Source organism: Buceros rhinoceros, unplaced genomic scaffold (genome assembly GCF_000710305.1).
Source record: "Buceros rhinoceros silvestris isolate BGI_N320 unplaced genomic scaffold, ASM71030v1 scaffold1179, whole genome shotgun sequence".
NCBI lineage: Eukaryota > Metazoa > Chordata > Aves > Bucerotiformes > Bucerotidae > Buceros > Buceros rhinoceros.
In genome coordinates this window covers 17,360-43,305 of record NW_010433044.1, presented here as the reverse complement: position 1 = coordinate 43,305, position 25,946 = coordinate 17,360, and the positions used below count along the sequence as shown (strand labels likewise).

The 25,946-nt window shown below is 38.7% G+C and overlaps 1 protein-coding gene across 1 annotated transcript in view; it reads right to left on the bottom strand.

The window, feature by feature from the left end:
- Positions 1-5,533: 5,533 nt before the first annotated feature.
- IL31RA (interleukin 31 receptor A) overlaps positions 5,534-25,946 on the bottom strand; it is a 28,286-nt gene continuing 7,873 nt past the window's right edge. Inside the window, exons 5-16 of the mRNA XM_010143960.1 lie at positions 23,400-23,546; positions 21,846-21,997; positions 17,903-18,068; positions 17,217-17,299; positions 16,449-16,665; positions 14,904-15,086; positions 13,392-13,493; positions 11,845-11,991; positions 9,245-9,385; positions 7,816-7,909; positions 6,931-7,009; positions 5,534-6,133 (exon numbers count right to left, since the gene is read on the bottom strand). Of these exons, the coding sequence (XP_010142262.1) occupies positions 5,534-6,133; positions 6,931-7,009; positions 7,816-7,909; positions 9,245-9,385; positions 11,845-11,991; positions 13,392-13,493; positions 14,904-15,086; positions 16,449-16,665; positions 17,217-17,299; positions 17,903-18,068; positions 21,846-21,997; positions 23,400-23,546 (2,111 nt within the window). The remainder of the gene's footprint in view (positions 6,134-6,930; positions 7,010-7,815; positions 7,910-9,244; positions 9,386-11,844; positions 11,992-13,391; positions 13,494-14,903; positions 15,087-16,448; positions 16,666-17,216; positions 17,300-17,902; positions 18,069-21,845; positions 21,998-23,399; positions 23,547-25,946) is intronic.

Sequence of the window (25,946 nt, the reverse complement as noted above, 5' to 3'; positions counted from 1 at the left end):
AAGAGAGAAAAAAACTCAACAAGAACTGGGAAAGGAAACACAAACTAAAGCCCTCTCCCCCCCACCCGCCTGCCTCCAGCAGCTCAAACACCCCTGAGTTAAAGGCAGAAATATAACCTAGAAGCCATGCCCAGACTTTACCAAGTCTGACTATGAGGAGAAAGATTTTGCCGTGCTCATTTGGTAGAATTAAGGGTAAGAAGGAATTTCTTGCATTCTCTTACATTACGACATCATTTGCCATCATTTGAGAAAGATTTTCAAGCTCGTCTTTTTTTCTAGAATCGAGTGTTGGGTCTAGTTCAGTGGTGTTCTAAGTGGGTGTTCCGGAGCCTTTACCCTGGTTATAATCTTATGCTTACTGTTTCTGACATCCCTGAGTAGTATTGCATAATCTTTCCACGATTACGAAACTCCATTAGACATACAGTTGCTCATGCTGTGGTGAAAATTCTGCAGAAGTTAATTTAGTTACCCTTGGTTAGGTCAGCCCTGCACTCTGAGGACAGCCTGACAGACCCAGGAAACCTCAATTTTCTGAGGAATAAGTAGTCACTTCGAAACTTCAGTTCTACAAGTCAGACACTGAAACCTAGACAGTAGAAGAGTTGACTTGGTCGTCTTTCAGCAATGATAAAGCTCCTGGAGTTGGGAAGTGCCTGAAAATCAAGTCAAGCTAAGAGGCTTAGAAAAATGGTGGTAGTGGACATTAAAACTACAAAGTGTTGACCTCATTACTCAGTAGGACTAGTCAATGATAAAACAGCACTTTTAAAATATAAACCACCATATTATAGCATAGTCTCTCTGACTGCTTCAGTTGGAAAACACAAACCCACTCCAGGCTTAGATGGACTTAGACGCTGTTTCTGAGCACCAGCTGGTCTGCAGCAACTTTCCCAGCATCCTCATGCAGCAGCGGTGGGGTAACCCTCCACCCTCCTCCATGCTTCCAGAGCTCATCTGCATATCCCAAATAGCTGAGGACCCTGGGAACGGACATTGTTAAGCTGTAGCTGGAACAGCTCAGGGCAGCCTGCGCCCTAAAATACTAATCTCTGAGACAAACTGAGGTACGTGACTGGTTTGAAACTCCTCCCTTCAGTTTGGGGAGAGCATTTTCTACAAAAGCATTGTCTGAAAGAGTGGAAGAAAGCTGAGCATAGGAAAGGGCAGCAGGAAACAATCACTCCATTTACTTTTCAAGCACCCTGTTTTAAAACAGCTAGGAAGACAAATCTACACTGTATGTGTACAGATCTGTTTCTGTTCAAGTTTTGATACTCTTTTTTGAAATATATCTGTTCCAGCTTTTGAATTGCCTCTCTTCATGTTCACGTTCCGAGTTCAGAAGACCTACATAAAACAATAGCTTCAATTAAATTGCGAGGTGGCAGTGAAATGATTCGTTGTTCTTGGGGAAAAAAGGAATCAAAAGGAACAAAATCATAGGAAAGCCCAGGAAGAGAGCAGCCAAATTAATTCAAGTACACTAAAATTATCACATTTTTGTCAAATATTGAAAAAAGAATTTTGGCTAAGTAGGAAAACTGTCAAGAAAACTGAAAGATATAAAGGATTAGGAGTCTCTCCCAAAATTATCAGACTGGGAAGCACAACATGTACACAAAAATGGTACACTTAGTGTTTTGTAATAAATCCATCTAAGTAATTTATGATTAGCTGGTAAGAAGCTGAGAACAAGCAAGACTTGAGTGTGTTGAGTAGGTTAAAAAACAAAGAATTATCTTAATGATATTAAGTAATCATATTATATTATTAGTAAGTCATTTCTGTTTTTAGGAGTGGTATGCATGTGTGTACCTACAAAAACTCTGTAACAGGATCAAATTTCAGATCTCACTACATTCTCAGCTCCCGTCTGTCTGGGGAAATAATTACAGAGTGGGTTATATCTAGCATGCACATTTACAGAATCGAAGATTCACTTAGGTTGGAAAAGACCTTTAAGATTACCAAGTCCAACCATTAACCCAGCACTGCCAAAGCCACCAGTGAACCCTCAGCACCACATCTACATGTCTTTCAAATACCTCCGGGGATCATAATTCAGCAACTCCCCTGGGCAGCCTGTTCCAATTCTTCACAACCCTCTCTGTAAAGAAATTTTTCCTAATATCCAAACCAAGCCTCTCATGGTGCAACTTGAGGCCATTTGCTCTTGTCCTATTGGCACTGGTGGAAGTGCCCAGAATAGAATGAGTTTGACAAGAATGATTAAGAGAAAAACATGTTTATTGGTTGTTATATGGAAAAGTGACCAACACTCACCTCGTTACAGCCTGCTTTCAGATAGTTGTAGAGAGCAATAGGGTCTCCCCTCAGCCTCCTTTTCCCCTGGTTAAACAACCAGCTGTCCCTCAGCTGCTCCTCAAAAGACTTGTTCTCTAGACCCTTCACCAGCTTCAATTCCGCTCTCTGGACACATTCCAGCACCTCAATGTCCTTCTTGTAGTGAGGGGCCCAAAACTGGACGCAGCACTCAAGGTGTGGCCTCACCAGTGCTGAGTACAGGGGGACAGTCACTTCCCTGCTCCTGCTGGCCACACTGTTCCTGATACAAGCCAGGACGCTGTTGGCCGCCTTGTTTCTGTTGCATGCACACATTTACCTCTGCTACACGAGGCTCCAAACTTGGGGTCTAGCAATGCAACTCTGAATGCTGATTTTAGTTAAAAATCTGGTAAGTGAAAAACATAACCCTATTAATAATTTACAAAGCAAATTTTCTGACCTTAAGGTCAGAAAGGAATTATTTGTACGATACATGGAAGGACTCTGAAGATGCATCAATATCTTCTTGAAATTATGCCACAAGCTGTTCTCTATTAATCTTGCAAAGACCCATACACCTGAAAGATTAATTTTCTGCATTTTAAGGAGGAGTAGAAATGGGCATTTTTTCACGATGAACATCCATGATGGTGAAATGAAATGAAATCTAGGAAAACTGCTCTCTAGGAATGACACCAGGTGTTCTGTTAGAAAGTACACCAAGAAAGTTCCAGTATTGTCACGTCCAACCTGCCATTACCACTTGACATTTTAAAAACAGAGTAACTGCCCAAACACCCATTCTATTTGTGAATCCCTCTCAAAAGAGGGTATTTCTAAAAGAATATGAAAATCTGAGATGTCTACGTGACACATTCAGAATAAATTGCCAAAAACTTTTCCACATGCTCTTTTATTTTTTTCATGGTTCACAGCATTAGTTTGAAAGACAAATTGCAAAACGTCAGACTGGGTACAACTCTGAATGCAAAACAAACCAAGTCCAAGAAGCTGGCATTCCAAACCACAGGTAATAGGCAGCCCTGGTTGATGTACTGAGATGTACTGAGCCCACTTACTGCATTACTGTTTTTCAGAGAAAATAATGGACAAGGAAATCAGAAGTGAGGAGACAGAAGAATAGCAGCAATAGAAAAGGAAATAAAATGGGATGGAAAAGCAGGTTATTCCTTACCTTCCAGAGACTAAGACAAGTTACAGGGAGATTCTACCCAAACCACTCAGCAAGAACCTCCTCTTTCTAATGATCCCTTAAAGGTTCTGTTATTTTTATTTTTTAGCTGACTCGACCTCACAACTCAGAGTATGCAGCTTTCATACAGCTGCTAAACAATTCCAACACTGGCCCTAAAATATCTCTGTGTCTGTTTATTGTTAAATCTTGTGATATTAGAACAAATACCGAGATTTAAGGAGAAAAGAACTGCTGTAACTGAGTCAGTGACTTCTGAACCCTAAGAAATGGCAACATAGCTGTGAGTGAGAAGTCTGGAAGTGAGTGAAGCAGGCAGAGCACTCACCCAGCCAAAGCTGTCCCCCCATGCCCACTTCAGAGCCTGACTTACCTAAGCAAACACAGACTTTTAAAAACAAATATACACACATTCTGGCTTACAGTAATGCGACTGGGAAAGTCATCCAACAAACTTAGGAGGGTTGAAATCAGTGTTGCTGTACCACAAACATTTGCAGACATTCTCATCCTGTCTTGGAAACTAAACAAGTACTGTTATAAGTAAAAGCGGCTTCCAAACTACAGATGAAAAGCCTAAATGCAAGCTTCACCGTCAACACTGTGTCTTCCTCAACACAATGCAAGCAGCAGCCAGGACACCAAGGGTAAGGCTCAGCCTCCTCATTCATGCTGTACAACGTATTTACCATCCTCCCACTCCTCTTCCTATGCAGAAAGGAAAAGCTTTCTGTTCCTATTCACATTTGTCTCTCCTTTATCTATCCCCGTAACTCCTGTATCTTTTTCATCTCTAAAGAATTACGTAGTTATGCACAAGACTGATGATGTCAAGCCTTTAAATACTGTGAAAACAATTTAAAGTCTTAAAATTACTATATGTCATACATATCATACTGAACATCCTCTTTTTAATACATTTTCCTTAGAGTTCATTCTCCATCTCTTTTTTTAACCTGCCATCTAACAGATATATAGTAATAGTCTCCTTCTGAAGAGACTATGGAAACTACAAGTAGTTTTACGACTTATTAAAATCGTAAAACAAATGACAAAACTTACAGCCTTCATGTAGAAATCTCCAACCCTACATCAGTTACCAGAAGATATCTGGGCATATTTTGTAGACATAGTGCGTTTTCAATACCTCCCAGAAAAGTAATTTCCTACATATAAACTCAGTGCTTATTCCAACACAAGATGCTGTATTTAGCTGAATTTTTTTTTCAGTTCAAAACCTCAACTGGGAAATACAGTTACAACAAAGAAACAAGAGAGACAAAAGCAGCACAAAATGCAGAAGATGGTTAAAAATACACGAGTAAGGGATGGAAGCAGCAAAGACAGCATAACTCTACCTTTTCCGAAATCCAGGTAAGTCAATAGCAAATACCTAACAAAAATTCTCATTAAAGACAGAGAAACCGTGAGCCAAGCCACTGACTGAAGAGCCAGGATGCAAAAAGAAATCTACTGAGCATTTAAAAAACAGGCGAACACTACAGATAAAACCAGATCTAAAACAATTGAGGGAAATAAGAACAGGAAAGTAGTTCAACTCCATGGAACTTAAGAAATGATTCTGCAGATCCTGGCTCCGTTCAAGGCAGTCCCCGTTTCCCCAGCAGAGCTCAGGGCTGGGAACTGGTTGCCTTGAGGGAAAACAGGTGAGCTGCTCGCACTGCTGGATGCTCCTGCAGTAAGGTGCACTTCCGTTTAACAGACTGGTATGGGAGAACCAAGAGGAAATACTTCGTACTTCCTTTGCCTCAATACTAGCACATCTATCTGGCAAGAAAACAAAACAAAACCAAAACCAAAGAAGCAAAAAAACCCCACCCCACACTGAAAGTGAACCCTGGCAGATATAAACACTGCAAAAAAACTACCTGGCAGCTGTTAAAAGGAAGGGGGTTTTCATCCCAATTAACTGAGCTCAGCCAGGCCTAGGACACAAAGTGTCCGTGAGCAGCAGTGCCAAGATGTATCTCACAATGGGACTGTACAATGGAAAGTTTTCTCACGCTAATGAGCTGTGGCCAGCCTGAACATGTCCAGAGTTACATAGGACTGTCCTGCGACATTTTGTTGAAAAGGAGGTAAGACAGTTGACTGGCTTTTGGGTTCATTCTTACTGTGTTCTGGCAAGTTCCCAGAAATGAGAAATTCCCTCGTTTTAACGGAATTTTTAAGGTATGGATTGAACAGTGCTTCTTCACTGAAATCGTCCAGATTTAAAACTTCTCCATTATAATTTTCTTCATTTTTAACTGGAGTCTGTTGGGATTCACATAAATCATCTTCCAGCATTTCTACGGGTTGGATCTCCTTCGCTGTTATCAAAGCTGAAAGCATTTTACTTCTGATATCTTGACTGGGAATTACGTAAGTCATGGATGGTGAAAAGCATTTAGCAACTTCATTTTCTTCATTAGACAGTATCTTTTTAACTCCATTAATCATGCCTTCTGTATAAATATCAGTACATTCAGAAACATGGTTTTCACAGTTCATGAGAAGTGATTCTTCCTGACTTTCTTCAGGAAAACAATATTCTAGAACACACACATCTTCAAAGTCTTTGGTTTTAGCCTCAGATGTCACTCCATTCAAAAATGCATTATTCTGTCAGTGAGTGCAAAGAGATAAGTTGGAAAGTTATATAGGGATAGATAATGTACCAGTTTATTTCTTTAATACATAAAATATTGCCATTTGAGCTCTGATTCTTAATTTTTAAAATGCATTAATTTGGAGTTCGTATGCATTTCAGCTGGGATGCAGTTATATGTGAATGAGTACTAAAGCAATGATGTTATTCTGCCCGTTTGTTAAACACTTTCATATTAGGTTGTCCATGCTTAATAAAATAAGGACTTTCAGTGAAGGTTCAGAATCAAGTTTGGACTGCTTCCATCTTTTCCACTCTAAGCAGCCATTTTTGAGACAAAAGTTTAAATCCCGTTCTCCACAGCTTACACTTTCTTTGTAATCCTGATCAACTCTACTCTGTTCAAATAAACACCAAAATTTTAATAAAGAAGAAATATCAAAAAATAAAAAGATGGAAATGTTAGTGCAGTAACACACCAAATCTTATATGTTGCACTAAGATTTTCATGGAGAAGGGAGGATACATCCAGATGTGAGAATCTGACTCAGCAGACTCAATAACCTGAGCAAATTTTACTTTATTTAATAAACTATGCCCACCTATCACTTTGTAACTTCAAAACATTATTTCTAGTTATCATGTTAAGAATTAAATTAATATGTAAAGATGCATCTCTTCTACTAGTTTGAAATACAGTGAAGAGCATTATATAGCACTTAAAAGAATGAAACCATAGGGTTTTTTTTATTTACTCATACATTCTCTCTATTTGATCCCCTTTTTCAAAACATAAAATTGCAATTATTACCATAGATGGATCAAGAGGCCATTCCACTGCAATGCTCTCTGCAGGATTAGGTATATCAGGCCAACAAGCCTTTTTAAACCTATCATTAAGAAAGGAGTTTTAGCCAAATAATGAAAGAAATAGATTACTAAAAATAAAATTAACAAATATCCACAAAGCCCAAATAGTGCTAAATTACCAAACTTTCACAAAGGAAGTCTTTTCTATATCGACACAACAAAGGCCGTCCATGTTTCCCCAGCAGAGCTCGGTCGCGGATAAAAGGGTGACAAACTGTGTAGAGATAGGGATCCATACTCATGGATCAAGCATCCGAACACTTCCTCAGTGTAATTTCTAGTTCATTTACGACTTCTTTGCGGCTCAAGGGAAGCGTCACAAACTAACGGAAGAGATATTAATGTAGCTAAAGTATGGAATAGGGGTTATGTGAGATGTGTTCTAGTGGCGTACCAGCAGATTTAATACAAAAGAGCGCCTGGCATCATTATCTTTTTAATAACTGACTTAAAGTTGACTTAATGCTTCTTTCCTTAAAATGACTTAAATGCTCCTTTCACTTGATGGACCATGGAACTGCAAATGGCATGTAGTGTTTTCCATAAACTGATACAGGTGATATGTAAATCTGTTTCTCCTATTTCTTTTGTTCTTATTCACTGCATTTTCTAAAAAACTAATACTTATTTTTGGACTATAGCACAATAACTGCAGTGAGGACATAACCTATACGCTTGCTTACTTGTTATTCCAATCACTTACTTTCTTAATTTGACATTGGTTTGGAACCCAACAAAAGCATTTATAAGATATATTGAAAACTCCCATTTACAAGTTAAAATTAACTGATTACGTTCAGTTTTAGATAGCAGAAAAAGTACTCACACGTGTTTTTTCAAATTGCATGTTATCCAAAGGCCTAACAGAAACAACATGCTTAATCCAACAGGCAGAGCAATGAAAATAACATCTTCTTTATCTTTAGAGGGGAAAAAAACCAAAACAACATGTTTGTAATTTCTTCATGTAGTCCCAGCTAATTTTTGACATCCAAGCCAGCTAATTAGCACAATTCTAAGGTGGCTCTGTCAAAACTAGCCAAAATTACTCAGAACGCTGGATGTTACTCATTGTATGACGTGTCAAAAAACGAGTATTTTGATTCCAGCTAGTCAATTACAGAGCCAGAAAAGCAGCTCATGATAAGACTTCACAGGATATCTCAGAAACAGATGTACTGCATTTTAAAATTTCCTCTATTGAATAGAATCATACAACAATTCAGATTGGAGGGGACATCTTCATGTCACCTCGTTCAACTTGGAATTAGAACCAGGTTGGTAGAGTCATACCACGCCAACCTTTCGCAGCTACCTAGGATGAAAAGTCTACCACCTTTCCGTGCACTTGCAGTCACCTAAACTGCCAGATAGCACCACTTCTACCGTTACTTCAAAATAGTTAGTAAATTCAATGCAGGAGATGATAGGTTTTAAATACACCAAAAAAAAATACAGTTACTCTGACTGAAACAGCGCACAGATTTCTGAGCTAGCTCCCACGCATTACACAGCAACAGCGACCAGGCCTCAGCACTGTCTAATTTACCTTGCATTTGACTAGCAAACTAACAGGTGAATTTATAGTCAAAAAATAAGTTAGCTTCAAGTCCTGTGAGAAGTTTAAGGATAGCTCATGTACTTTTTTGTATTTTAGTTTGCCCCCCACTATGACAATTTATGTATGTATGGAAAATATTCTTCCAAAAGAAGAAATGAAGAAGTATCTAAACTTCTAACCTGGAGCTTCCTCCGTCAAATACAGCTAAAACAAATAATACGAAACAGGAAAAGATATAACCTATATCTTTTATAAACAAGCACTGGCCACAACCTGTGCACTCACTTCTTAGTTAAGCTTATATAGCAGAAGAGAAGCAAGGCAACATGCGGCTATTCTGTATCTAGGATCCCAGATGGATATGTCTGCTTTTTAATAAACCGCTGGGCAATCCATCCCATGACTGACAGTGTATAAAGAGTTGCTGCTACAACCAGCTGTAGTTTGCCACGGCTTTATTGACAACAAAATGAAGATTTGGGGGTTTGACTTCTAATCTTCAGGTTGAAGCCTGTGAGATTGTCCTGGTTTGAGCTAAAACTTGATCAGTGAAACTGAGTTAAATTCAGCTAGCGTTGGTAATTCTTCTTTGTTCTGTTCAACAATAATTAAAAAAAAACCCAACAAATGCCTAACCAAGAACATCCTATATTTCTTCCTCCCAAATCGGTTTTTAACCTGGAATATTACTTACTGAATTTCAAAGTCTTGAAGGTTTTTGGCTCTCCAATGGTTCCACCAGCTGAATTGCTTGCCATGATATAGACAGTATATTGTGTATTAGCCTGTAAGGACTTCAGTCTGTATTGCAGAACGTCAGAGTTCACTGTTTCATCTTTTCAGGAGAAGATTTAAGTCAATAAACACATAAAATAGTGTTATATCAGGGAACTGTACTTTTATTTACCATCTTTTGCAGTGATAGATCACAAGAAATACAAAAGCAGCCATATCGGTCCTCTGAGAGAGAAAGCTTGAATTACCAAACAATGTTTATCAATGCTAACTAAAAGTTAGGGCAAAAAATTAAACCACTATGTATTTACTTTTAAAAAGAAATAAACATTTTTTGCTAATACTGAAGAGGGGCAAATGATGGTCCCCTGCGGTTTATTTTATCATTGAAAACAGTGCTTTGAGAACTTTATTTCCAGGAACCTAGGCTCAGAAATCAAAAAATTAAAACAGGTAGCTCAGAAATTCAGTGCTTAAAATAGTTTCTGCAGCTTGTGAGATTTAACTGTATTTCTAGTACATGCAATTAGACACTGATCATAAAGTCAGAGGAAAGCCAGTATCAACAGGAGTTTTTTCCAAAATTTCAAAATGCTTTTCAGAATATAACTCGATGTTTCAAATACCTTCTCCACCACTGGAATTAGTATGATGTGGTTCTCTTCTGATTTTTTTTTAAGCAGGGCATACATCGTAACATTCTATGTCTACAAACAGTATTAAAAGTATGTTCATATTGCAAAATAAAAAGTCACTAAAACACTTTCTGGTGCATATAGTCAAAGCAAACTGATGTGATTAATCAGTTAAGCCAAGAAACGCTCAGGAAATAAACATGCTGCAATATGCCCCGCGATTAAACAAACTGAGTTTCTCTTAAATCAAGGCGGGGAAAGAGTGAAGAAGCCATCAGTGAAGTCACCTTGGCACAAACTTTGATTCTTATCAAAAAGATGTGACATCAGAAGAACCTCAGAATAAAATCGGTACAATAGGGTTTTTGCCATTTAAATTTAACTTAAGTTGCTATTTAAAAGTAATTTCCTAAAGAAACTAATCTGAACTGCTAAAATGGGCACAATCTGCTTTACTTTAGAAGCAATACATGGCTTCATAACATGAAGCTACATGTCTTGAGAATGACCTCACACAAAGCAGTCAGCATTAAATTACTCAGAAACCAACACGGCAAGAAAAATTGCTTGTAGAGAACCGAATCTGACAGAAATAATCAGCTTCCTCTTTATAATTTAAGAGTTACTATAGTATTCTACTATTTCACTGGCTTCAAACTGGATATCCAGAGGCAACTGAAGACATCACAAGATTTGTAAATTTGAGATCTTTTAAAATACATGATGTGAGGTGTCTGCTAACAGTGATATGTAAAACAAAGGAGGAAAATGAACCATTTCTGAAGCACTGAATGATCCAACAGCATTATTCATAAACTATAGAGGAAGAACAAATTTAGGTCACCAAAACGCTTCTCGTAAAAGATTCCACTGAGATTTAGGCTAGGGAGATTCTGAATAGACAGAATTATACTGACACCTTGTATGGATACTACTCCTGAGGTGGGAGAGTATGAACACAATCAAAGTTATGCTACCGGCCCAGAGCAAAAAAAAAATCAACACTACGCACAGAAAATCACACACATTTGAAGAAAACTATGTCCGAAGAAATTATTTCATGGCAGCTTATTTTAGATTCTTGACTATCATTAGCTATTTTACTTTTATTATATAACTGTGTAAAAACATCTTTACCAGGTAATTTCCAACATACTGGTCCAGAAGCTGAGGTCCTGGGGAAGGCATTCTTCCAAGGACATGCGTGGAACTTATAAATTCACTGAATGCTCATGAGGTTCAGATTCATGAATCTGCACAGGATCTATAACTCTCCAGTATATTTTAGCTCCTCTACTTCTGTCATGACTTTTTGCATTGCTTTCAGAGATGTGTCACAATGGAAGAGAGATTTGAAGACGGAGGGAGACGAGTACAAATGTAAAAGGGGAAAACAGCAAGTATCTGACAAATAGCACTCTCCAATTTGGCATAATCCTGCAAATTTCATTTTTTTACTGTTAATGGAGAACAATCTGCAAAAAGCCTCTCATCCATTCTGGTCTGGAAAGAGAAGAGAAATTATACTGCTGCCACGCACTGACTAGATTTATCACTTGCATCTGAGAGCCAGAAAGAATGACGTGTTCAACAGCCATGGCTGTACTACCAGGGGTAGCACAACATTCATCGTAAAAAAGATTAATTGAGGTCAAGCAGTGCCGTACAAAGTAAGCTCAGAATAATGAAATTGAGCAAGAATACACATGTAGTATTAAAGCAGGGCCTGTTCACTAGAATACCCCATCCTTCCAATTAAACCTAAAAAAATTTTTAATCTTTATGTAAGCCACATTTTAGTACCAGTATTTTCAGACATGTAACATACAATAACAAAGTGTGCTAGTAACTATGAAAATTACTATCTTCAGGCAGCAGATTGTCATAACACTCTTGAAAGCGTTGATGTTTAATGTATACTTACTCAATTCTTTTCCATCTTCAGGTTTATAAAATATTGTATAGCTACTGATAAATCCATTCCTTTTCTCCTTTGAAATCTCTGTCCATTTTACCGTAACTTCATTTTTCCCCGGAATGCCTGTGTCAGCCACAGGTCCTTCTGACGGCTCTACACAGAAGCATTATAGATCAGAGAAAGTAGTAATATAGTCAAAAGACTGCAACATTATCCGTCTGTGTTACTTCCTTCACATATACCAGTAACATTAGGGGCAACAAATGTACAAGTAAGTATGTCATCTTTGTGCTCTGATATAGCCCTTAATTTTTCTCACTCTTTAATATGTGATCTCTTCCAGTAACACTTCCCCTCATGTATTTTGGCGTTTGCATAGTTCTTGATGTCACTCTATCCAGATACCTCAAGATCACTAAAAGCCTCTATCCTCACAACATCAGAGAGATCATGAGGTAAAACATCCCTATGCACTCACGCGGGAACTCAAGCAAAAAGTCACTGTATATGCAGGATGTCTCTGGCTGAGCTGAGATTCAGCTGGGCCCTCCAGCACCTCCAGTCTTTGCCCGTTACATCAGACAAAGTCTTTCTACTTATACAGTGCAACCTCACGTGCACTGCTCGTAACTTTGAAGCAAGAGTTCGCTGTGCTTCAGTTTTGAACCAAGCATCTTCGTTCCTGATCTCTAACCACCTTTAGCGCAGTCACAACTCCCTATGATCAGGAAAGAATCAGGTTTAGAATGCTAGTTGTGCTGGTAAGTACTATTCAGCGATACATTACCCCTCCTAGTAATTAATGCTGTTTAGTTACATTGTACGATGTGTGCACACACACTTACATAGAACGACATGCACGTACAAACAAGTTGACATTTTTGCCTGAAAACTTAAAATTACCAGTACACTACATTCTTACAATTGGCTGTATAAACCACCGAATTCACATTAAAATTCCACAAATAAAGAACTCTTCCTCCCTCCCTTCCTTCACCCTCCCCCAAACTCAGTGTTATTCACAGTTTCTAGCCAATCACAACCATCATGGCTTCTTACCATTTTTTATGTGTAGGACTGCAAATATTTCATTACCTTATAAAATTTAACAAATGCAAGTTTTTCAAACCATCCATTTTATTCTGTGAGTAGAATCTCCTCATATGTTAGGACTGATAATGCAGTCAAGCATTAAATTCTAAGTCTAATTATATATCTAAATAAGCTGTAACATTTAAGACACAACCAGTTTAAAAAACTCTGATGTTTGTAGCTATACTCTTTCCAAGTGTGCTCTGTATACATTATATAAACTTTACAACAAATGAATGGATTCAAGCAACAATGTACCTGTATCACAAGACACAATTTTTTTTTTACTGAAAAATTCAGTAACTGATCTATGAACAGAAATCAGGAAACTCAAATCCAGTTTTTTTCAGCATCTAAATCTCTCCTTCAGTAATGCCAGCACCAAATTGCTCAAAGATAATATGCCCTGAGGGACAGACTACAACACACCCTTCACAACATTATCAGTTTAAAACACATACCTTTTTCTTGAATATAAGTTTGTACGGAATATGGAGCTGCTACTGTATTTCCATAGAGAGGATACACTGAGATGTTATAGCATGTAAATGGCTTGAATTTTTCTGTAATGGAAAAGAAAAGGAATATTTACATATAATTCTCTGTCAGATTAATACAATGAAAGAATACACCATGATGCAGTTCTAAACATACTGTTACAGACCTCTATTTTCTTCCAGTTTTTAGCAAGCACATGTATTTTTACTGCCTCAAATGTTCATCACTCCCCTTAATGCAATGGATTCTATTTAGCAGTATTCATAAGAGCACTTGGTTTCTGACTCATTTTTCTCTAGAAATACTTCAAATGGGTAGCTATACTTCAGCCTATACAGCTTCTCTCTATGAAACCACTTACTCATCTCCAACAGCCTAAGGTTTTGGAGGAAGTTTGTATTTTGAAATAACCAGTATAAAATGATACTTCCAGGATTTTTTTTACTTTCACGTATTTTTAGGTTTACTGCACAAGAGAGTTTTGTCTCGGGCACCAAATAGCTTAAAAGGAACAATGGAGCTCCAGCTCTGAGCTCTATGTTGATGCTCCAGCCTGACAGCTGTAAAGTGCAGATTCTGCAGTAGAACTTCATATGTTTCAAGACATAGTTCAAGATATTGGAAATTAAGTTTTGAACTCTGAACAATCCAGCAGCCAAGTAGTCAACAGGGTGCACCCCCTACTTACTAGCAACATTCTGATTCTGAGAGGATTCTGAGTCTGTGGCTTTACACCCCGTGGGATAAAACCAGTGTAAAAGGTTTCTGTTGTTTGGTTTTTTGTTCAGCTGGGGGTTTTTTTCATTGAAACTACATACAAATAGCCAAAACATTACTACTTAAGAGAGATTACCTGTTAATAAAAAAGTCAGCCTCTAAAACAAAAAAAGGGAGCAGATCCTCACCCATTTGTCAGTGCATTGTAAGGCCATTGAAACCTCTCACAAATGCCCTAGGGTCACCAAATGTGATTACATGATATTTAAAATGCCAGACTGACCAATCACTCCACTTGCTTATTCTAAAGTAGAGTTCTTCCTTAAATCCTCTTCCAGGTTCCTTGCTCTCTCTCTAACACACATAAAGGCTTATGATCTCATCCCATCTTTGAATTCTTTTTTCTAGATTTCTCCGCTAAAATAGTGTCCATGAGTTATTGGCCTCCCTACTGGAAGACTCATGGCATAAGATCAAGCCACAGAATTGCTCAAACATGAAATCTGTAGCCAAATCTTATATGGGAGCAAACACCATTTTGCATGTTGTGTGAAAATTTGGAAGAGTAACAATTGCTATTAAATTACTTGCAAATATTTCAACAAATACATAATAATACCATTACATTTTGTAATGCTCGGATGAACTCAAGGATGAGTTCATCCTTGATTGTTCTTTGCAGTCCACTTATAAATAAATATACATAAATACATACATATGTGTACATTTATACAGCTGTAACTGATAAATGAACATACTTTTGTTAAATTTCCAGCTTGTAGAATTTGATACATATTGCCACGATCTACCAAAAAGATCTGTCTCCAGTTCCTCATACCATTCAACTACATATTCGGTCACTTCTGGGTCAGAGGCTATCCATTCCACAACCACTTCCTCATTTGTTGTAAAGGTCCTCAATGTTTCAATAGCCTGAGAAGCTAAAAATTTAACAGAAAATGTCATTGATTCTATCTTCTTAAGAACTGCATCAAGAAAACAATTCAATTAGAGCAAGCTGAGATTGCTTCTCTAGAAGAGTACGTGACCTAGGGTTAAAAAAGGAAGTTTCTTTATGCCTATGTTCACATGCACATACTCAAAATTCTTTACAATTAAGCACACAGAATTGTTACAATGAAAATGGATGGAAGGAGATTGACGAGATGATACTCAAGGATATTTACACATACCGGATCAAGGACCAGTCTCTCAGGATCTGAATTCTACAGTTTGTACAATTTTACAAACCAATTTACTAACAATTTTACACGTAGTGCGGATAAGCATGTTTTGATTGACATGACAAAGGCAACAGGAAAACAGTAAATCCAGTGAGCAAAGTCACGAATGACAGTGAAGCAAAAGTGAACCATCAACCTGTATCAGAACAGAAGTCATGAAAGTCTGAGTAAAAACCTAAACTGGCAAAGCAGAGGGAAAAAGACCTGGTGAAGCAGAAGGAAAAGACATATGGGGTGGGGGTGGGTGGGTAGAAAGTACGTCACAGCATGGAAAAATCAGAAAAACATTTACTGTGGTATACACAAGTGGATAGAGAGGTAGTCAGCAGCCTCCAGACCAAGATGACGTTTACGTAACCAGTCTGATTAAAAGAGGAATTTGATTTAGCAATTCCAGAAGGACACTTGCACTTATTTAATGAAAAAATTAATGTAGGAGAAGTGATTCAAGCGTATCAAAAGCAACCTCTTTTCTGGATTATGAGTAGGCATAGGGTGTTGCAACACAAGGCTCACAGAGACAGCAGAATTAAGCAACAGAGCCAAACAACACAACTGTAGTGCTAGAGCAGACCAGCTTCCTGAACCTGGCAGGGGGTGGGATGGGGTGCTTTGGGAATGCCTGTGAAATGAGAACAAACACAATGTTTCTCCCGCTGCTTCCACTGATGCATCTTAGGGATTTCTATTAAACACATCTCTGAATGATGTTGTTAAATGCATTGCAGTAATGACCTGTAGCAACCAATTTTATGACCTAGTAGGGGGGTGAGACAAAATTTGGTGGGACTTCATACATTTATTCAGTAGGTTAAAAAAAGGTTAAAATCCAAGGTAAAAAAAAAACCAAAACAAAAAACCCCTCAGAAATTAGTAAAAAACAAATTCTAATAAACATCAGAAACTGCTGATAACAACTGTATCTCAAAACAATATCTAGATGTATAACAAAAGCCCTTAGCACATTTTTGCTTGTACTATAACAGAACTTAAATAGTTGTCAGGAAGACCATTTCTTTGTTAATAAGAAAAATATATCATGACTTCGAGAAATCTTACTTTTTTCATTAGTGGATGGAATCCTTAAAATAGCTTCAGGAGAATTTCCAGCAGAGTTATAGGCAGTTACAGATACTACATATGCCTCTTCATTTAAAAGTAAGCTAATTTTCTTACTGGTAGAGAAGTTTGTCATTTTAAGGGCAGCATCGTTTTCTGGAAAATACTGTATTTTGTAGCCTACAATTCTTCCAGAAGGTGGAAAGTTGTTTAATGGCTATTAAAAAAAAAAAATATGCAGTAGTAAGTGTTTCACAGTGTTACCTGTAAAATCAAAAGTGTATACGGTATTAAAGAGTCCAGATCAAATTACAAAATGATTACACTATATTTAGAAAAGCAAGGTACTTTCTTCAGTCCCATCTTCAAGACAGTCACTGCAACAATTTCATTCAAGGAAAAGTTCAAAAGTCAAATTCTGAGATTTGAAATACGAAGAGCCTCTGGCAACTCTACTAGAAGATGACAGTGAATTCAAACACAGCTCTGGTAAGCTGTATTATTTAAGAGCAGCTGCAGGGACTTTCAATCAGATTTTGCAGTGATCTGAACATAAGTAAACCCTTCCTTTCTGCACAGATTACAGAACTCCATTCCTCTACCATTCAGTAAACAAAAGCCTTTTCAATTCTGCTTTAGTTCAGTGAAGGCTTTTTTCTGATGACAGCAAAACCCCCTGGCAGATACATGTCCTACAACACTAACATACTTCAACACATCAGCTACAGAATACCAATATGACTATCAATTCACAAAAAGAGTATATACCTTCCACAGAAGATGTACAAATCTACTTCCAGCTGAGTTTGAAGACTCAATTACCCTCCACAAATCCACCTTTTCTGAAGGAGCTATTTAAAAAACACAAAAATATCTTGAAATTTGTTATATTAAAAAGATAGTGTAATACGGTAAAAACAACCAAAAGGTTTCAGAAATAGAGTCTGAGAGAAACTTTTTAAAATGTTTTCCCTTGCGTAATGTTGTGCCTTTTTTCCCTAATTAGTACAGCTTCTCTCTTTCCACAAGCTTCCTTCTGCTTTCTTTTATTTGTTAAGTTCTAGAGGGGATTTTCCAGTCTTGTTTTATAACTGGCAATTTAATTTCTCCAATTCTTTTTATTGGACACACTTGCTATGCAACACCTCTGCTACTGTCCTACTTAGCAACATTCAGTCTCTGTCTACACTCTTAATTTTTCCTCATTTCACTGTCTATTCATCCATTCCTTCCTCAGCCCTATGTTGTTTATATCACCTTTCAAAATCTCCTGCACTCCTTATTCTTGCCTTTCAGTTTTCAAGCTTCTAAATTTAAACAAATACACGTGTTCTGTTTAAACATCAGAATTCTAATTTCAGTGGACTGATAATATGATGAAAATAGTTTTCCGTTATCAAATCCTAATGCCATGAAGTATAATCAAAGAAAAACTTACTAAATATTTAGCCTACCTTTATCTTCTGTGCTTCCTGTTCTCACTTTGCTCCATTCACTCCAGAATATTGACACAAGACTGATACACCGAACAGCAATTGAATATTCTGTGGAGTCCTGCAGACCTGTGAGATTATATGATCCTGTTTTCTCTGCAGAATTCAGTGGGACTCTGACAGACTTCTGAAAGTAGACGCATAAACAAAAAATATTTGCTATAAAATTGCATGTAGATACATGACTTAGTTTTTAAGGAAACCCAAAGGATACAGTTTTCACATTTCCCACCTCACTCCTCTGAAACTGAAAATCACTTGTTTCACATTTCATTTTTCAGTGTAGTATCTTCATTCTTCCTGCAAAACTCTGGGTTTGAAAAACTTTGGCCAAAACTAGGTCTGTACTGACTGACGCGTGGCTAGAAGTGTGTGCAGCTCACACACAATTCTAGAGCAGCAGTGCTGGCACCAGAGGTGCTGAATGACTGCAGTTCCCACTGGTGGGAAGCAACTGGTTATTGCTAAAGCCAGTAGTACCGTAACGTCCTCGATACAGTGCCACCTCACAGCAGAAGCACTCCTGGGGAAGGAGTGATCACCAGCAGCTTGTGAGCTAGCTGGGTACGATAAAACAGTGCGACTGGACACCATCTCAAAGATTATTGACATGTGATTAAAATGAAAAGACCAATGAAAACACAGAAAATTCTGTTACTGAGAGAAAAAAAGAAAATGAAGCCTTTGAATGGTGAAGGAACATAAAAGTTATGAGAAATAACTGATGCAATATCTTCTTGGAAAAGTAATGACAAGGCAATTCCCTCATCTTAAAAGGAGTCCACTCACATCTAACTGATGTGAAGTCAGAGGCTAGACCATTGTTTCAAGGCAAAAAGTGAAAGATGACATGAAAACCCAGAATTGCAGGTGATGCATCAATTTAACTGGACTGACAACAGAAGAAAACAACAGGAACTATAGAAAAGCTATAGTAAGATTTAAGTGTTTTCATACAGAAGGACTGATATAATCACTAAATCAACATTAATGTCTTCTCTTCCAAATTGCAAAAAATAATAATTAACAACTCTCCTCTCAAATTTCAGATGACTGAAACAGAAAGACACTAAGATAAATGTTCAAGCTAGCTAAATTCCATCGAGGTCAGCAAAGGTAGGTTTTAGAATAAGGAAGAGTCCCTCTTAGGAGCCAAATTGAAGCGTGATGTCACACAGATTTACAACAGGGCCAAAAACCTTTGAAGAAATCCTTGTTTTCCACCAGTTGAACCTTCAATTGAAAAGCTAATCAAACTATAATGACACAAAATGCAAACATCCACTCCTTCAAACACCATAATGGAAAGCGCACTGCCTCATAAAATGGAAAATTTTAGCCCATTGTGATCAAGAAATTTATTGTCAAAAAGAGAAAATCGCTGCTGTGAGAATTAATTCAGGAATCTATAAACCTGAATCTTGTCACTGCTAGGTGACAAGACTCTTCAGGCAACCTGCAACAAAAAAGGGCTTCAAAACTATTACCAATCTCCTCCAGAACCTGACACAGAATTGCAGACCCCCTAAATTAGCTTTTATTTATTCAAAGGCTATTAACAATATTCAGTTATAATTAGAACTCAGTATAATCCAAGTAGAAAAATTCGTCATCTGTTTTTCACTTAGTAAAAAACAGTTCACAGCAATCTATTTACACTGTTTTGGTAGGAAGGCTTCAATGTCAAAAAAATGCTCAAACGACTTTTTCCTTTTTATTTTTTTGCATGTTGTCCCAGGTTAGGACAAGAGAAACTGGTTCAATTAGAAAAACTGGTTTAAGATGACCAGCCATGATGTATTCCTCCCATTTACGTTCGCACATCTCACTGCTTGTGAAAACTGTGGCGGGCTCTCTGTCCCTTTAAGAGCCATGTGGGCACTGGGATACTTCAGCGCTGGCTGGAGCCTCTCTCAGCATGCCAGTGCCCAGATTTGCCCCTGCTTCGGCTCCAGACCTGCCTCGCTGCTTGCTAGCTGGCCAGTACAGACCTGCCTTTCTTCCTCTTTCACTGGCACCTGATTTGCTCAGATTCTCGCTACTGTCACTGTGATCCCCAGTGCCACATGGGACGACCCGCGCTGCTGCTTTGTCCCTGCCGCTGCACTGGAGCCCCAGTTTTCCTTTGCTGCCATTTCTCTAACACCCATGACCAAATTGCCCGGCTAAGCTCGGCTCCTGCTTACGCACGGATTCGCTGAGGCTACACTGACTGGTTTTGCTCTGCTCCCACGAACCCGCCAACCACATGGCCACCACCATTTTGAAACCGCGGGGTACTGGGTTTTTTTCCTTTCGCTTTTGTTTCCCTAACCGCAGGTTAATCCTCAACTTTCCAATCCCATATAAACCTGTTAATATCTCAGTTGTTTTTCTATATATAATGTTTTTTCTAGCGTTATTAAACTTGTTTGAGTTTCCCAAACTTCAGAGGTCTCACAAACTTTTCTTTCTTCTTATCTCTGCTTTTAACCTTTTTCTCCTGGAAGGGGAGGGAGGTTAATTAGAGAGGAAGAACTCGTCCCCTAATTGGCATACCTAGGCCGACCTGCAACACATGCATGTGCTGACAGACAGAAAAACAGCTCCTATATCTAACCAATGGTTTGAGACTGTCTTTGTTGGCCATTGCCACTGGATTGGCTACTTTCAAAAATATGCATCATGACTCTCTTAAGATCTTACTGCACTAAACCCACCAGATTTTTGTCTTTAATGGTCACAGCTACTATTTTTTACTCTGAAATGTCTGTGAAAGTTAAGTTCTGACAAAGAAAATGGGTGTAGACTGTATTTGACAGTAAAAAAGTAGACAGGTAAGCTCTTATGCAGCTACTGACAAATATACACAATACGCAATAATGCTGTAGCTTTGAAAAAACATGAATGTTTTCAACATTTGGGAAGAATCTCATATGCATGTAAAGTATCACAAGGACACCAGTGTCTTGATTCCAAAGGGATAAACATCTTGAATGGGTCTTTTAAAGAGGTATCAGTTCAGTTTCTAATATCCCAGGTGGACTTGAGCCATCCTACTCATCACTTCATCCCAAGTATTATGTCCTGAATCCAAAAACTAGTATGTCAAGTAAAGATGTTTGCTATGAGAATGTGATGAAAATGCTAATCAGAAATATCTTTATTTCCAGGAACTTTTAAAGGTCTGAGGACTACTGTTAGGAACCCTGATGACATCTTCTCTCCCAGACCGACACATTTAATGTATAAAACAGTAAGGTCAAGGCATACATCTCAGTTTACTGAACTTAAAAAAAAAAAAAGCCAAGAGACTTGGCCCATTCTTAAATATGGAAGAGGAAACAGTAAGACTGCAAACAGAATCGCTTCCATACTGAAGAGGACGAGAACAGGCCATCTGAAAGAAGCAAATGACTAAATACTGTTTTTTCTATAACAGTTCCATTTAAGTGTCAGAAACACAAACTCAGAAAAATAACTTCCCTTACTTACCATCTTGAAAAATTTATACTTTAATTAATTTGAAAATTAATGTATTACTAGTTCATCTTAATCCAGTTCAACAATTGTGTTTGGGAGTAAGTGCTATTTTCAACACCAGGATGCAACGAGAAAATGAAGTACTGTGACTGTGTGTGTAATCCTTTAGCCTAAGGTCATCTCTCAGCTTTCACAGAAATATATTCAAACTGCGACAGGTAGGTACCAAAACAGACACTGACGATGAGGAAGAGAACAATTAATCCTAGACAACGTAGAACGATCTTAAGACCGTGCAATAACTAATGATGCTCCACTCAAATAACAAGGTTTTAATCATTATTTCCAACTAGTTGTTGCCTTTCTTCTATTTAGCCTTTTATAACATTAAGAAGCTACTCACAAAGAAGCTACTGTTCAGAAGTAAATTTATGTCGCTTACCGAAGAGTTTGAATACAAGTTTCTGTATTGAATCTGGCAAATTAAATCTTGTGAAGGGATAGTCTTCTCGGGCATTTTCCAAGTCACTGTAAGCAACTGCTTTACACCAGTGATTTTTTTAACTGAAAGTATTTCAGGAGGTTCCAATTTCTCTAGAATGGAAAAACAAAAATATTAGCAGGAGAAAATACTTCTATAAAAGTTCAGAACTGCTCCATCTTCCTGTGTTCCAAGAAGTTTAATTATTATCCCAGTAATCCTATTAGAGTAGTCACACGATGGTCTATTTTACAGACATGACTCTATGTATGGGAAGTTATCTATAAGAGAGACTGAGCACACAACTGATTGAATGCTGGCAAAACTGCTCTCAAACAGATGTGCAGATTTCTTTCACCTGTATCACCACTGAAGAATACTACCTGGAGACAACAGCAGAGAAAAGTAACAAAGCGAAGCTGGGATGCCAAAAATCAAGCCCGAACTTTAGAAGAGGAAGGAACTGAGTGGAAAAGGATTTGAGGGGGAGAGAAGTGTGAAGGAGACAATGGGAAGAGAATGGATTAACGCTGAGAAAAGAGATGGCTGGTACCAAGGACGTATAAAGTAACGAGGAGCCACAGCAGGTTTGAACATAGGGAGGAAAGGAATAAATCTGGAGAGCTAAGGAGAGCTGCGGCAAAAATACTGGTAAAAGGGTTGTTGATTAACGACACCAAGATGAACAGAGGAAAATGCAGCACAGCTCAGAGGAGAAAAGGTAGTCAAAATATTATTATTGCTCCTGGAAATTGCAGAAAGGGTTGGTTCTTAACATTCCTAAACAAAAAGTAGAGTAGCAGAGTAAACGACGGGAGCACCTCAAGCAATGATAGTTATCGGTATTCATTTGCACCCAGATATTGCACTGGCATCTAGTACTGCTCAAGAATAAAAACAAAATACAAAAAAGTACATTCCAACTACAACTTAGTTTGACAAAAGTTTTAGCATATGGCCTTTAATTGTTAATAATTAAAAGCTTAGTAATTTATAATGGATATATCAGATATCAGCTTAAAAAAAATACATACTTAGACATTTCATACTATGAGTACAGCACACTAGCATTTTTTACCACCTTAAGACCAAGAAATTGCTGAAAATCACTGCTGTACCACCAACCATTCTGAAGAATTTTACATGGAAAGACCATCAATTAAAACATAACAAGTGACTTCAACCAAACTGAAAATATCTAATTTTGATGAAAAAAATTGGGAAGAATGAAACATTTAACTCATTTCAGAGGCTTTGTAATTTAAGCTAATAATCAAAATCAGATTGCACTTCAAAACTGAAACCGGTTTAAAACCAAATGAAACCAAATAACAGTTTCAAAACTACTGTATTGAAAAGCTATTTTTTCATTGTTTTCTTCTGTGTAAACCAACTTTGACTACACAATTTGCTTCAGAGTTCTCTAACCTGTTGGCTATAGGAAGGAAGAAAGAATTGGGGAGGGTGCAGTCAGCTCAACACACACTGCTTTATTAAACTCTCTTTTTTAATTACCTATTTTTTCCATAGGCATGGGGACACACTCTGATGAGGCTTCACCCAAAATGTTTTCAGCTTTCACCTGAAAACAAAAGGAACTGCTATATGAAGCATCTGGATAATGAAATGAACATGACTTCGTTTTGCTTTCACAAGAGTCCGCTGGATTTGTAAGAGTCCTCTTTCCTTCCTCTTTCCTTCCTATCATCCTAAAAAACAAAAGAGAAAAATAAAAGGAGTTAGAAATCAGAGGATCTTCTTAGAATAATTCAAACTGATTGTTGGCTTAATATTTAATTATTATCAATACGTTTTTGAGGTTGTAGGACATTTTTACCACTGAACATCTCCTTGGATATGTTTGTGCAAACAAATACTCTTTCCAGTTATTTAGTTTTTTACTATTTACTTTTTACAATTCTTTACTTTTTACAATTACGCTCTTGCAAATGCATAGAACTAGGCTGCACAGGCTCAATGAGTTTTAGTTGCAATCAGCAAGACAGCTTTCCAGGAGCAGTAATGAAGAGTACAAATGCCTTAATGGGGGATCCGCATGCTGTTATTATTTTGGATTAAAATCTCAAAGAGAGGGGAAATCACGTAAGCCCACGCAAAATCTCCTTTAAAAATACAGTGTCACCAGTTAGCTGAGGCTGGCCAAATCACGGGATGAATACTCTCTCCAAACAGCCCCTTCCCTGTTCCAGGAGAAAGGGTTAAGGAGAGAGATAAGAGGAAAAGAAGATGGCGAGGCCTCTTAAGTTTAGGAAACTAAAATGGTTTTAATAACATTAGAAAGATATTATACACAGAACAATAAACGAGATTAAGAAGTATATATATAGTGTCAGGAATCTGGTGTGGCAAGGGTTAAACCACGGGCAAAGGGAACAAAAGCCACAGCGCAACAAAACCCGCGAAAAAACCCCACCTTTCTGTGGCGGGCCCCGCCGCCGCAAGCAACAGCTGGGGAAGGGACAGCAGCAGCGGCGGTGGCGAGGATCACGGCGGGCGGCCGTGGCTCGGTGTGCCCTGGGTGAAGCTCACCATCCCGCCAAAAGCTCCACAGCCAGTGCAACGTGCTGACGTGCAGGGGAGGAATACTCTAATCGGTTTGTTTCCTATGTCCACCAAACCAAGCCAGCCCTGTTTATCTTAACCCAAGATGTTCCACCCCTTATTCCTTACCACGCACGCCAACACATCTCTGTATGCTACGTTACACAGGAATTAACAACACAGGCCTCTAGAGGAGGGTGTTTCAGCCAGGGTCAAATCCCCTGTGCTACACAGTGGACTTCACCATCCTCCTGCATCACCCACCAGGTGTGTCCAGGGCCTTGGGCTCAGACAACACCACGGGTGGGTGTGTCTGGGGTTGCAGCAGGGGAAACCCAGACAGCTTTTCCCAGCAGGTTACTTCCACATACCACAGGGACTCCAACCCCCTCTACACTATGTAAAAGGTCTGACTGTGCAGGGCCAGCTCTACTGATCGATCTCCTTGTGTTCACTTGCCAGGTGACTTCTGCCAAATGTTTGTCCCAGTTCTTGAAAGTTCCTCCTCCCATTGCCTTCAGGGTGGTCTTCAGCAAGCCATTACATCGTTCAGTTTTTCCAGAGGCTGGTGCGTTCTACAAATGTGGTAGATCCATTCAATTCCACGCTCTTTAGCCCAACTGGCCACCAGAGTGTTTTTGAAGTGAGTCCCTTTATCGGACTCAGTTCTCTCTGGGGTCCCATGCTGCCACAAGATCTGCCTTTCAAGGCCCAGAATGGTATTATGGGCAGTGGCATGAGGCACAGGGTAGGTCTCCAACCATCCAACTGTGAGAACATAACGCTTACCATGGCAAGTCTGAAGGAGAATGATGTAATCAATCTGCCAGGCTTCTCTATACTGTAACCACTTACCATTGTACCACAAAGGCTTCAACCTTTTGGCCCATTTAATCGCCACACAAACTTCACAATCACGAATGACCTGTGTAATAGCATCCGTGGTTAAGTCCACCCCTCAGTCACAAGCCCATCGGTATGTAGCGTCTCTTCTGGACTGATACTGTGACCACCATCCTCTGTACCACAAAGGCTTCGACCTTTTGGTCTGTTTAATTGCAGCACATATTTTACAGTCAGGAATGACCTCAGCAATTGCATCCATGGTTAAGTCCACCCCTCAGTCACAAGCCCATCGGTATGTAGCGTCTCTTCTGTGATGACTGGAAGAGTCATGGGCCCACCGACCGAGGAACAATTCACCCTTGTGGCCCAGTCCAGATGTTATCTGGAACGCTCTGGCTGCCTGGTCCACTTGATGGTTATTTTTGTGTTCCTCGGTGTCCCGGCTTTTGGGCACGTGGGCATCTACATGCCATACCTTTACTACCAGCCTCTCCAGCCAGGCAGCAATATCCTGCCACACAGTAGCAGCCCAAACAAATTTACCCTTATGCTATCAGTTGTCTTTCTGCCACCTCTTCAGCCATCCCCACAAGGCACTTGCCACCATCCAGGAGTCAGTGTAGAGGAACAGTCTTGGCTACCTCTCTCCTTTTG